The 13,686-nt window shown below is 45.9% G+C and overlaps 1 protein-coding gene across 4 annotated transcripts in view; it reads left to right on the top strand.

The window, feature by feature from the left end:
• LOC147418084 (uncharacterized) overlaps nucleotides 1-11,429 on the top strand; it is a 130,786-nt gene extending 119,357 nt beyond the window's left edge. For 2 of the 4 annotated variants that reach the window (XR_015187344.1, XM_086507367.1), the window contains 2 exons: nucleotides 10,838-10,908; nucleotides 10,978-11,429. Coding sequence is in view for 3 of the 4 variants with exons in the window: in XM_086507367.1 (XP_086363493.1) it covers nucleotides 10,838-10,885 (48 nt within the window). In the remaining variant the exon portion in view is untranslated. Of the gene's footprint in view, nucleotides 1-10,837 lie in introns of all 4 variants that reach the window. The other 2 variants (XM_086507368.1, XM_086507366.1) reach the window with 1 other exon arrangement.
• Nucleotides 11,430-13,686: the final 2,257 nt, after the last annotated feature.

Here is a 13,686-nt window from a genome sequence, read left to right as displayed (position 1 = left end):
TTGGTCGTGTAGTCAATTTCTCTTTCAATGTCTGAAAGGGAGTCACCTCTGTGGGTCCCCATGAGAAAGGGACTCCTTTCTGCGTCAACAAATGCAAAGGGGAAGCAACCTCTGCAAACTTTCTAATGAACCGCTTGTAGTACGAACACAAGCCCAAAAAGTTTCTAACTTCATGGACATTCTTCAAATCGGGGCAATCAGGGATAGTCTCTATCTTGGCCGGGTCCATTTGCACTCCTACTGAGACAATGTGTCCCAAAAAGTGCATCTGTGGTAGGAAAAATTCACTTTTCTTCGCATGTATGCCGGCTCATTGACTTATCCTACGGACAAGCGAGTGTCCACCTCAACAGGGCAAGAGTCTTCCAGTAAAGAGAATGGACGAGGGGAATCGGCTGAAAGTTCATTAGAGGATTCCGAAGAAGTAAGGGAATCAAATGATAGTGCATCCGAAGGTACCGACGAACCAAGGGAACCAAATGCAAGTTCATCAGAGGATTCTGGAGAAGAAAGGGAATCAGTTGATAGTGCATCTGAGGGTTCCGACGAAGCAGAGGAATCAGCTGATGATTGATCGGAGAATTTTGACGATTCAGATTGAGATGCTAGTGGATAGGGGAGGCCAGCAGGGCCACCAATAGGTCTCAGGGCACAAGGAAAAAACAGAAAGGTAAGCTAGACCAGTTTTTACCCTCAATGCAAAGTGGATGGAGGAGAAGAATGACACAAATTCTTTGTCTATGCCAAAAGTTACCGATCAACAGGTTGAATCTGGTGCAAGTGCGGACTGCACGAGAGGGGAGCCACTCCACTCCTTTGTCACAGATTGCCTCGTTTGAAAAAAGTCACTAATTTCTCTTTCAGATTTACGGATATTGACGAGCTGATAGTATTTTGCGGAATGACTTTTTGAATGTATGTACATTGAATTGTAAATTTCCTTGATTGAATTGAAGACATGTGCTCTTTCATGTGTATATTGTTAGAGACATGTAGAGAAAGATGAAATGTCTATATCATTTTGTTTGATGAATAATTTGAGATTTGGATGTGGCTAAGTGAATGTATTGTTAGAGACATGTAGAGAAAGACGAAATGTCTATATCATTTTGTCTGATGAATGATTTGAGATCTGGATGCGATGGCTAAGTGAATGAGTACTGAATATGAACTGAATGTGATTCCAAGATGTCTATCTGGATGAGATGACTGAATACTTTTGTGTGTGCATCAAGCGTTCTAGACGGAATGAGATGGCTACACACTGATCTATGCGCATCAAGAGTTCCAGACGGAAAGAGATGGCTAGATTGAATGATTGAAACACGGTGTTCAATGTGAACTAAGTGTTTGATTTTGTGAATTGCATGCTATATGGATGTACCGTTTGGTGGGGATGGTCATAGGCATGGTTTGCTTGATTGAAATGTGAAAAGAAGGATATGAATATGATAGTAACAACATTTAGTAGATCAAGACATCCGTGAAAAGATCAACGTGGTCTGGATGTGATTGCTAAATGCTAACAATGATTAGGATTTGTATCTGAGACCCTCGACAAAAATGTGATTGATCAGTGAGTGCTTTCTTTGTAAAAGTGTTGGATTGGTGGAGTGTGGTGCATGAGTAATAGAGTCAGTGTCTACTGTAGAAAGTTTCACGCTCGACCTGGTAGGCCGTACTGATTTCCGTAATTTATGCTATCAATTTTTGAGCCGCTTTTCGCGTGGAGCTATTGAGCAGGTGCTTTTGAACTTGATGCTTTTGGGGCTTTGCTTTTGGGCATCCCTTGTAAGTTTATAAGTGCCTAGAGGGCCACTTCTCAGAGAGCACCTAGATGCAAAGTCTCGGAGAGAGTTGGACCCTCAAGGGTTGTACTTTGCGAGCATAATAATAAAGAAATACCAAAAGGGGCGCCTGTCCTTTGGGCAGTGCGTCTTGGCTCGGAACACCGTCATGTTTCTCTCTCTCGTCAAGTTTAGTGATTTTGCAGTTTCTATTCGTGTGTTGCCATTGATTTCTCGCTTGGAGTGTCCAAGTCTATAACAACCAACCTTCTATAAAACAAATATCAATTTGGAAGCTCGATTACTTCAAGTTTTACTTCATGCTAAGAGCTCTGTCCAATGAGGTCAAGTCACCGGGGTCCAAAAGAGAACCCTTTGGCATAGTCAACGTCGGGCGGTGGTTGAGCCACTAAATGAGCAAAGTGTCAGTCTCAAAGCTTTTAGTCTAATAAGCTATGTGCTAAAGGTTGTATTGAATAGGCTTATGCTCAAGCTGGAAGAGTCAAGCTATTTAAATGTGTCGCAATAGGTGAGGATAAGAATCGGACGTCTAGAATAAATTTTTGGTGGAGCGGTGTAAAGTCCTACTTGGAGATGAGCACGCATACTCTTGACAATAGGAACCCTTTTTAGAGGGGTGATAGCTTTTAAAACTTTGTTAAAGTGCTTTGCTAGCTATGCCTACTTTTTGAAGTACCCATGATACTCTCATTGCATAACGTATGGTGTGCATATAGATGCCACATCATTGGGCATATGTGCTAGACCCTTCTTTCTTATCATTCCATCAGTCCTCACCTTGTTGAACAACTCAACCAAGACGACGACTCAACTTACGGATCTATGGCAAATCTATTAACTACCTTTTCAATCTCGGCACCGACACTATTCAAGGCTGCCCCGTTTATCAGCATTTAATTTTCAGCTCTCTCTACTGAAATGGGAGCCTAACAAGTAATTTCCTCCCACATCTGTTGGCTTCAATATCTTGCATTCACACCATATCCATCAAATGTACCCTGATTGAGTTTTTCCATCTTTAATCTAGGCCTGTCAATCTACTACCTCTAGAGTCAAGTATGTAAGCCCCCCATGCGTATATACCAAAGGTACTCCCTTTGGTCATCCAACTATGACAACCCAAATCTAGGTTTTCAGTAGATCATTTAATTACAGTTTTACTCTATTGATAAAGTCAAGCCTCTTTCAAGTGATGTGAGAACTACAATTCAAAAAAGACTGTGTGTGTGTGTGTGTGTGTGTGTGTGTGTGTGTGTGTGTGTGTGAGAGAGAGAGAGAGAGAGAGAGAGAGAGAGAGAGAGAGAGAGAATGAAAAGTTATATTAACGTCTTCAAAAGGCCAAAATGACCTATGAGACCAAAAAGTTACAATTGGTGAATTTGATATCATGTCTTAGTACGGAAAGTACAAAGAACTAACACTAGAAACATTAAGAAAAAGAATCTGAGACTGATTTGCGGGGGGGGGATAGGGGGTTGGTGGGTTCAGATGAAATCTCTCATCGGTCGCTGTCGAATCTCATCCACATCCTCCATGGTGAGTACTGTGGTTGGGCGTCTTGCATGTCGAGCTAGAGTGATCTGTATCTTCTGTTGCAGCCTTCGTCGATGGTGGGAGATCCCTAGAGGTCGTGGGCGTCAGGATATGCCTAGCTCCATGGCTCGATCAATCAACATACCTCTAGTGTGGGTGGGCTCTGAGATCTGTTGTGGTGACTGCTCCTCTGCCTCTCCCTTGGCTTGTGTAAATAAATCTGTGATTCGTCGTTGAGACTCTCTCTCCCTTGATGTCCTCAGCGAGCTCTCCCTGAGTCTGCGTATCTCCAGCAGGAACAATCCGAGACATCTTTGATCCCCGTATCTCATGACTCTAGAAAATGGTCCGAAGCCCTCTCTGAACAGACAGTGGAAGCAGCCGCGAATCTCATAGTACGCCGGGCAATGACATGTGTAGTGCAGCTCTGTCTTTGGTTCTAAGTGACATAGGTGACATATCCTGGCCCTTGCTGGCACCCCTCGAAATCGGCCAATCTTGATCTGGAGCTGATGTGAGGATGTGCGTATTTGCCCAATAGCGCATCGTATCCCATGAGATAAGTGCGTATCCATGTATGCAGGCCTAGTCACAAAACCGTCCTCTGTGAGTTGGAGAAGATGCTCTCTGTAAAAGGCCATCTTCGTTCCCAACGCTTGTGTCGGCTGTATCCATGTGCTCTTTGTATCTAGCTGAGTCAAATCCTGGCGTATGAGTCTGATGATCTCTGTTCGTGTGAGAGACAGGGAGGGTGCATCTAGGGAGTATTGAAACGGAGGCAATCTATCCATGTTGAAACCATGTGCCTAAAACCATGCTGTCATCTGTCCATATCAACATGCTGTATCTCCTTGTAGTGCTAGTTGTCGAGATGACTCCAAGGCAAGCCGAGCATATCTATCCCTAGGGAGATCCCATAAACTGTTGATAAAGGATACTGATCTAGTCAATGCCTCAACCACGAGGAGGGGGGGGGGGGGGCAACTACTAGCTCGGCTCATATAATCTCATGCGGCACTGAGGCCTTCGCCCGAATCATCCGAGCGATCATAGAGACCAGAGGTCTCTCCATACATCTCCATACATCTGTGTTGCCAGATCTCCCATGATGGTCTACCGAGGGTCCCCATACCTGAACTTTGTAGAGCATAGTTGAGGTCACTAGAGTGTCAAAAAGACTGAACCTGCGAACACATCCTCTCCGGTCCTCCCAAGGTTGCATATGCTCTCGATCTAGTCTCTAATGCTCTCCTCAATGATTCCTTGCCCTATTCTTTCTTGACAATCTCGATCCATTTTTCGGCCTTTTCTGCTTTTTGTTGGGTCTTTGAGATTATGTCTACCCACGAGGTCGTCGTTTCTTTTTGTTGCTTCCCACCTTCTTTGATGGCCCGCACTTGTTCTTTAATCATGTTAAGCTCTTCAATTACTGAGGGTTGAAGCTCTCCCTCTTCGAGGACGTTTTGCGATCTCACCTCTGCGAGCTCTTTCTTGAGTAGTGCGATTTCCTCATCTTGGGTCTTCACACGATCCTCAGGCTCTTTCTTGAGTAGTGCGATTTTCTCATCTTGGGCCTTCACACGATCCTCAAGTGTATGTATCGTGCTTTCTTGTGTCGCCACGCGCTCGTCGAGTGCGTTAATAGTACCTAGGAGGTGGCGATTGATCTTGTTGATGGACTCACTCATTTCTTCTTTGCATTTTTGAATGGCATCCTCCATAGGGTCATCCTTGCCATTTTGTTTTCTCATGATTGAAGTCGGCAAAAGGAAAGGGGGAGAGATAGAGAAGTGAAGAAGAGGACAAAGCTGTTTTTTTTTTCTACCCTCTTTCTCTCTCTACGCTCACAGATCCTCTCTCTCTCTCTCTCTCTCTCTCTCTCTCCTCTCCCCCCCCCCCCCCCCCCCCCTCTCCCTACCCTCTTTCTCCATGTACGCTCGTGGATTCTCTCTCTCTACGTCCCTTTTTTTTTTCCTCCCCCTCCCCCCACTCTCTTTCTCTCTCTATGCCTAAAAACTCTCTCTCTCTCTCTCTCTCTCTCTCTCTCTCTCTCTCTCTCTCTCTCTCTCTCTCTCTCTCTCTTTGGCGGGCTGCTGTCTGAGCGCGAGCATGTCTGGCGGGAGGCTGTGCGGGCTGCTGTCTGAGCGCGAGAAGGTCTGGCAGGATGCTGTGCAAGCTACTGTCTGAGCGCGAGCAGGTCTTGTGGGCTGTTGTCTGAGCGCGAGGGTTTCTCTGCAACGAGGAGGACAGCTGCAGGTGGTTTGCCAGCAGCCAGCAGTGCTGCGCCCTTGGTTGTTACAGGTTGTTCTTGCCAGTAGGTCTTGGGGCAGCGATATATGCTCTTCACCCTGCGGGGTTGGTTGCCTAGCCGAGAGCATCCTTACAAAGGGGGCTACCGATTTTCTCTGTCTGGAAGGTTCGACAGGCTCAGTACAAGACAGTGGGCGCAAGGCCCTTCATGCTATTTGTTTCAGTGGCTAATGCCCGCCGAGGGGCTGATCTCATGTATACACCTTCATCGGGTTGTGGATATTCTATTGCGGGCTGGTCTCAGCCGAGCCAGAGCTTCTCGCTTTTTTGAAGGTTCACGGGTCTCTCAAGTGGGTCTCGAGCCCTCATTTTTGTATGCCAGCAGAAGGGCAGATCACCGTGCTCCGACCCCTTTCCTTTTTGTATTGTAAGCCGTGTTTGGCTAGACGAGCTGAGGAGGAGATACCCTCGCTTGCGTATCCTTGTTTGTATTGTTTTCTAGTGTGCCGGCCACTATAGATCCGGACATAGATTCTCTCTCATGGACTCAGCCGAGCCAGAGCATCGAGCTATACCCGCATCGCCAATGGAGGCCATGAGCGCTTTGCCAGTGGAGGCCATGATCATTTTGCCAGTATGTAAGCCCCATACGAAGGCAACCTTTGTGCTTACAAACAAGCGGATAACACAAATGGAGAGGGAGATGAAAGAATGGGAAGCAGAGACGGAGGGATGGTGGAAAGAGAAGGCAACCTTCTTCAAATGTTTCTCAATGAAGGCGTGCAATGGAAGAAGGAGAAAGAGGACTTGCACGCAGAGCTACAAGCATTTAAGGTGGATTCAAAAGCACTTAGAGAAGAGGTCACAGCCCTCAAGCGAGAGCTTGCGGATAGAGTAAGCAGTGGACTGGAAGAAGGGGAATTTCAGCCGTCGGTGATAGACGAGATCAAGGTCATCAAGGAGCAGGTACGGATGATCACAGAGGAGGAGAAACGGAAGGTGGTAAAGACGCCTTCGTGGATGGATGTGATCACGAAGACGCAGAAGAAGGTGGATGAGGCCGAGAAATGGATAGAAGTTGCTAAGAAAGGGAAAGGGAAAGAAACCACATCCGTCCCCACTCCTACAATCATCAACATGACTCTAGAAGAAGAACAACGAAGGAAAACTAGAGCCTTGCATATAAGAGTAACCGGTCTAAAAAGACCGAGATGATGTGGAAGGGGAAGTCGAATAACTTCTCCGCATGATGGGTAGTGAGGCTACTCATACAAAGGCATGGAGGGTAGGGAAGAAGACACAAGGCAATGGGGAGACTTCAAAAGGGAGAGCTTTAATCATCTGTTTCCCATCCATTGAGGCAAAGGGCTTCTTGAAGAAGCGCCCTACACTAAAGAAAACGAGCATATTCCTTGGAGATGACCTCACTCTCACAAAGCTTGCGCATATGAGAGAGGTAATGCAAGAGATTCAAGCGGCAAGGGAAAGACAGCCTTCTACAGAGATGGCCGGGTGGTGATTGTAGAGCGGCGCTCCACATGACGATGCGAGACCTATGGGACCACACTCAAAGTTGCCACGTGGAATTGTAATGGATCTATGTGCCTTGATGTGGGTGCTTTTGAGGATAGTTTTTTGGGAAGAGACATCGTCTTCTACTCTAAGACACAACAGGCCCCGGGGCAATCTATGCCTCACATTAGTGGATATAGATGGGAGACAGCCTGTAGACAAGAGACACGATCAGAGCACAGAGGGCGGGGCTCAGGAGGACTGGCAGTGTTATTCAGGGAGGAGTTGCAGCCATTGATACATATAGCCCGCAAGGATGAGCAAGCTAGGTACATGTGGGTGAGATTGAGAGCAGAGACAGGCAGGTATCTTTACATTGCTATTTGCTACTCCCCCCCGAGTACGTCAGTTTATGCACCACCCAGAGGACAGTCCCCCTTCTCTATTCTAGATGATGACATATGGGAGTTCTCTAGAGATGGTGACATCATCCTTCTAGGGGATTTCAATGCTAGGACTGCCCATCATCAGATAGTATTTTATGATACTTGAGAGGAGATGCTGAGAGAGTTGGATGTTGTAGAGACAGGCCTATCCAGACTATCACAGGATGAAGAACACATTGAGTATGGACGACACTTGATAGACATGGGGACTGCACATGGGTTGGCCATCTTGAATGGCCTACAGAGATTTCCCGCTGCGGGGGGTTTTACATGCTTTCCACACAGTCATGGAGCCAGCACAGTGGATTATGTCATGGCACAGCCAAGTCTCATCTCTAGTATCTAGGACCTCGCGGTTGGACCCAGACCTGTTGGTGTGGCAGTGGATCATGCTCTTGTGTCGCTGACCATTTCCTTTCAGTTTAGTGTAGCACACAGGCTACGGGCAGCAGCCCCTACTCGCTACACCTTCACGCAGGAGACGGACTCTGTATACATAGATGGGATCTACAAACGCCTGTTTGTAGAGGAGCCAGGGCGACCTCTGGAGGAGCTTACTACTATACTGACACAGACACTACGTGATGCAGCAGCAGAGGCATACCCATATACCCAGCCTGAGCAGAGACGTCGTTCGGGGAGCATGCCCCAGAACAGTTGGTATGATGAGGAATGCCGGGACACTAGAGCTAGACTTCAGAGGGAGGTGCTTTTGGGGGACATCGCTCATAGGCAGTCACAGATTGACTTCTGACGCCTAGTACGGCGGAAGAAGAGGGCATTTTTGGCTCGTCTAGAGAAAGATCTATACCAGCTATTCCTGAGTCAGGACTCACGTGAGGCATGGAGGCTCTTTCATGAGCACTCCCCCCCTCTGCCATCACTTCTACAGAGGCCTGGGGCCAATATGCATCATCTCTGTACACAGTTCCTGAGCAGCCCCCCCTTCCCGACCCCCCCGATCCATGCCCACACACATGTGCTTTTTTCACCGCTGAGATGGTGAGGAAGGCCATTGACAGGATGAGGACTGGGAGAGCATATGATCATGATGGCTTACTGGCTGAGCATTTCACGCATGCGAGAGATTTATTAGCAGAGCTTCTAGCAGTTATGTTTAACCGTGCCATGTGTGAGGGCTTGCCTGATACTTGGAGCCTATCTACTATTGTACCTATCTTCAAGTCGGGAGACCCTATGGAGCCTGGGAACTATCGCACTATCATGATTGGACACACATTGCCACGGTTGTACGCATCTATTCTTGAGTAGCAGCTGAGTAGATGGGCAGAGAGGGAGGGGATACGCGCAGCTGGGCAGGCAGGTTTCAGGAGGGGTTTTTCTACTCTTGGCCATATCTTGACACTCAGAGCCATCATTGAGGAGGGCAGATCGCGTGGGAGACGGATCTATTGTAGCTTTGTGGATTTCCAAAGCATTTGACACAATGCCCAGAGCTAGATTGATACGCAGATTACAGCAGATGAGAGTACCCACAGACGAAGCTCTAGCTCTTTGACACTTTAGTGGCTTCTGCATTGCTTTATGGAGCTGAGATTTGGGGACCTTCACTGTATCATCACGGGAGGATAGGCTGCAGTGATGGATGGGGGGACATGGAGAAGCCTCTGGTCTCTATGATCTCGCGGCTTATTAGAGCCAAGGCTTCAGTACCACGTGCTATTGTACGAGCAGAGCTAGCTGCCCTCCCCACTGGTGGTTGAGGCGCTCACCAGATCTGTCTCCTTCATACACCGCATGTGGGAACTTCCCAGAGACAGATATGCACGCCTTGCACTTGAGTCCTCTCGACAGTTAGCCATGCATGGAGATACAGCATGTTGGTTTCAGGCGCATGGGTTCAGCATAGACAAATTTCCTCCCTTCCAATACTCACTGGATGCGCCCTCTCTGACTCTTACACAGTCCGAGATCACCAAGCTCATTCGCCAGGACTTGACTCAGCTAGACACCAAGAGGACATGGATACAGCCAGCACAGGAGCTGGGCACGAAGATGGCTTTCTACAGAGAGCATCTCCTCCAGCTTATGGAGGATGGTTTTGTGACGAGGCCCAGATACATGGACACCCACTTGTCTCATTGGATACGATGTGCTATTGGCCAGATACGCACATCTTCACACCAGCTGCGGATCGAGATTGGGAGATACAGCGGAGTACCAGCAGAGGCGAGAACATGCCCCCTGTGTGACATCGAGCCTGAGACAGAGTTGCACTACACATGCCGCTGCCCCGTCTACTACGAGATACGAGGCCGCTTCCATTGCTTGTTCAGAGAGGGCTGTGGACTATTCTCTAGAGTCATGCGGTACGAGGATCAGAGATGATTGGGTTTGTTCTTGCTCGAGCTGCGCAGACACAGAGAGAGCCTGATGAGAGAGACAGATCACAGACTTCTTTAGAGCTGCCATTGGACACCCGGAGGAGTTACTACCACAGCAGAGCTCGTCGCTTTACACCAGAGGCATACTGATCGACCGAGCGACTGAGTTGGGGAGATCCAGACGCCCACGACTGCGGAGGACTACACAGCATCGACGGATGCTGCATCAGAGGATTCGGGTCACTTTGGCCCGACATGCACGACGCCCGGTCAGACTACTGGCCATGGAGGAGATTGATGACATCCGCCAGCAATCGATGCTGGATCTCATGTAATCTAGCTATCTGCCTAGTCCACACCTAGCAGTTTAAGATTCCATAGTATTTTATTTTGTCATTTTGTCATTCTGTTATTTTGTCGTCTTGTTACTCTGACTTTGTATGAGAGCCACCACATTGTAACTTTTTGGTCTCATAGGTCACTTTGGCCTTTTGAAGACGTTAATATAACATTTCATTTCATTTCTCTCTCTCTCTCTCTCTCTCTCTCTCTCTCTCTCTCTCTCTCTCTCTCTCTCTGCGCCTAAAATCCCTCCCCACTCTCTCTCTACGCTTGGGCTGGCGGGGGGGGGGGGGGGGGTAGGGTTGGTGTTGGAGCGCTTAGGGTTGGGGTTGCAGGGAGAGCGCGAAGGGGGTGGGGGGGGTTGCAGGGGAGCGCGAGGGGGGAGAGCGAGAAAGCGCGTGGGTAGCAGTGGGAGCGGGAGTAGGGGGGGCAGGAACAGGGGGAGCAGCACGAGGCGGGGGCAGGAGGGCAGCGCAAGGGCAGGAGCAGCGAGAGAGAGAGAGAGAGAGAGAGAGAGAGAGAGAGAGAGAGAGAGAGAGATGGTGCAAAAACATTTGTGTAGTAATGGTAAGTGAAATTTTTGTTTCTGGCCGCCTTGCAGGTGTTTCTTAGAGGAGACAGTGTGGTCCTCATTCAAAAACTACCATAGGCAACCAATTCAATTCTTTTAAGGTGAAATTGGAAATTCATCATTGAATTCTATTCACTACACTGGGGTTCACTCAATTGAGTGGCTTACAGGATTTTTATTGTGCACGGGGGATCAAGTAGCCATGCCTTCGGAACAAAATTTTGAATACACCTGCATTAACCCATACGCAGCGAAATTCGGCAAAATAAGGTTCATAAGCAGTGTAAAGCATTTGATTCCAAATATCTAGAGCTTGTAAAGCTGAAGCTTGCCTTTACTTCGAAGGCTGAACTTAGATAAGTTGAATTGCTGGCAGGAGGTAACATGTCCATAAGTGGAAGTCTAATGAACGTTTTTGTAGCCCTGTTATATGTAATCGATAGTGATATACAGTGGAAACGCACCCAATCGACAACAAAATGTGCAGTCTTCCCAAGTTGCATGCTTTCAAAGATTTCACTGTTGAGTGTGGGACAAGGCTTTTATTTAAAGCTATTTAAAGCCTTGGTACTATTAACTGTAGAGCCTCAACTGATTCATCAATTAATAGCACTTTTCCTTTTTTTGGCTTTGAAAAGCAAGCAAGGGGCAATAGTCGTACCCTTCTGATATGTGTGACTGCCTTTGAGACGTACAGTGGGCGACCATCTTTCAACCTCGTCGATATCTATGCATAAACTTGCCTCCCTTAGCACTTGAGTACCTTTTTTTATTTGGAGCATCAGCTCAAACTGTTATCTGGTTCAGTCTCACTTAGATATTCACCTTACTTTCTTGAATTTTTTCATAAAAGCCAAGATTCACCATACTTTTCTCTGACTTATTTTATAGAAGCCAATTTTATATTATCACATGTTATGTCACACTAGAATTACTTATGCATTCTATGGTTTGGGAAAAAACGAAGATATGACGGCGAGACTTTTCAAGGATAACCTTGTTGGATGATTATCTTGGTCTACCACACAAAATCACATTAGTCGTGTGTGTTATTTAATTAGGAAAAGGGAAATGGTACACTATTAAAGCTATGGTTGAAAAGCAATTGAGTTTGCAGGCCAAGGGACGAAGTTTTAAATTCACTATTTCTCTATCAACATTCATTTCTTCTACTAGATGGAATGTGGAGAGGATGTACTTGTACTGAGCCTCTAGTAAAGAACATTGATTAATGTATGCATTGGGTGCTGTGAAGATCTTATATATAGAAAATTCTACCTCCTCACATGGCCTATGTAGTCTGCTTTCGACTAGTCAAGAGGTATGGAAGGTTGGAACCTTGGTTTTCCAAGGTTCCTAAAGGCCTCTTTGGATGCAAAAGTCATCTAAGGCTCGGAGATCCCCTCTTGCTATCCAATCCCAACCATATTAGTAGTGTGTTGCATAGTATGAACAGTAATAAATACAGGGGTAATGCCCTTGCACGAGATGTGAAGAGGCATAGGACGGTCACAAGGGTGTGTAGCTTGGCACACCATAGATGGGGTCAAGCTTGGTTGGTGTTTGGCCAAGTGCGAACAGGCAAAGACTCTTTTATATAAATATGGGATTCCTATCGTTAGGTGGATAGTTCAATATCAATGCTCCTATGTCAGAGAGCTCGCTAGGGAGCTCACCTTGAGAGGTTTAGGAGAGGCGTATGACACCTACAATTCGATGGTATCATAGTAGTTAGTATCCTTGTGGTGGGTAATGATGCTACACATAAGGTGATGTCCCTCCTCTGTGTTTCTATGAGATCAAGGGAAAGTACATATACATTTTCTTCTTATTGTGATTTGAAAGATTCTTTCTTAGGTTCATTGATAGAGATTACGTAATTGATGAGTAGGAATGAATTTCCTGTTCAAGAAAGCAATGGAGGACAATTGTTTGAATATTTTCAAAGCCATACAAACTTAAGTTTCATTCATGTCAAGTTTGCATATGTAATTAAGTGGAACTACTTGTTTATGATTGTTGTAGAATTTTGGTTTAAACCGTCTTTAGGAATAGCAACAATACAAAGATTGCAAATCAAAAGCTACAATATAGTGGGCTAGAAGCCAAGGCAACCAACTTTCACTGCTGTCGACTTTGCCAAATTTGTTCATATGCTCGTAGCTTAAAGGTACACAAACAATTGAATATAGCCGAGGTTTGCAGCCCATTGTAGCAATGGATGTAACTAGAGGCTAAGCATCGTTGCGCAAGGAGAGAATAAACGTGGGCTTGGAGCTATAATAAATTCCCTCAGAGGTAGCATATTGGAAACATAACCTTGCATGGGAACAGTGACTATGTGAGGATGTGAGCAAACAGTCTAAGACAACAAAGAAAACATTAAAATATCTTTGAAATTCATGCTAAAGTATGAACCTCAAAAATTATCTAATTCAATGAGACAAATTGCTTAAATCACATTTGTAAATTGTTAACATGAAAGAAACGTAATTGCACTGCTCTAACGTCAATATGATGTAAAAGTACATCCTTCTAAAGGTGTGAGGATACCACATAAGACATTCTAATATCCCATTGATACAAAATAAGAGGGTGACCTCAATCATATTTAGATTAATAATTCTATTGTTATTGACTTATAGTATGCACATTTGCTCCAATGCAAGGTTGTAACTTCCTACCAACTAGACTGTCACACTCTAAAATGTTAATAACTAAGAAATTCAGCAAGACAAGGAAAAAAGGAAAGGGTATGTCCAACAAGATGTTTGTCAGAAACCTGACTATAGAATTGTCTATGTGAAAATTTGTTTTTAATAAATTCATGTAAGAAGATAAACGATTATGATGATAACTTTTAATCCCCTTTGATATTG

Source organism: Adiantum capillus-veneris, chromosome 30 (genome assembly GCF_014529385.1).
Source record: "Adiantum capillus-veneris isolate H3 chromosome 30, ASM1452938v2, whole genome shotgun sequence".
NCBI classification, from domain to species: domain Eukaryota; kingdom Viridiplantae; phylum Streptophyta; class Polypodiopsida; order Polypodiales; family Pteridaceae; genus Adiantum; species Adiantum capillus-veneris.
Note: the sequence above shows the minus strand (reverse complement) of the source record. Positions and strands in the feature narration are given on the sequence as shown.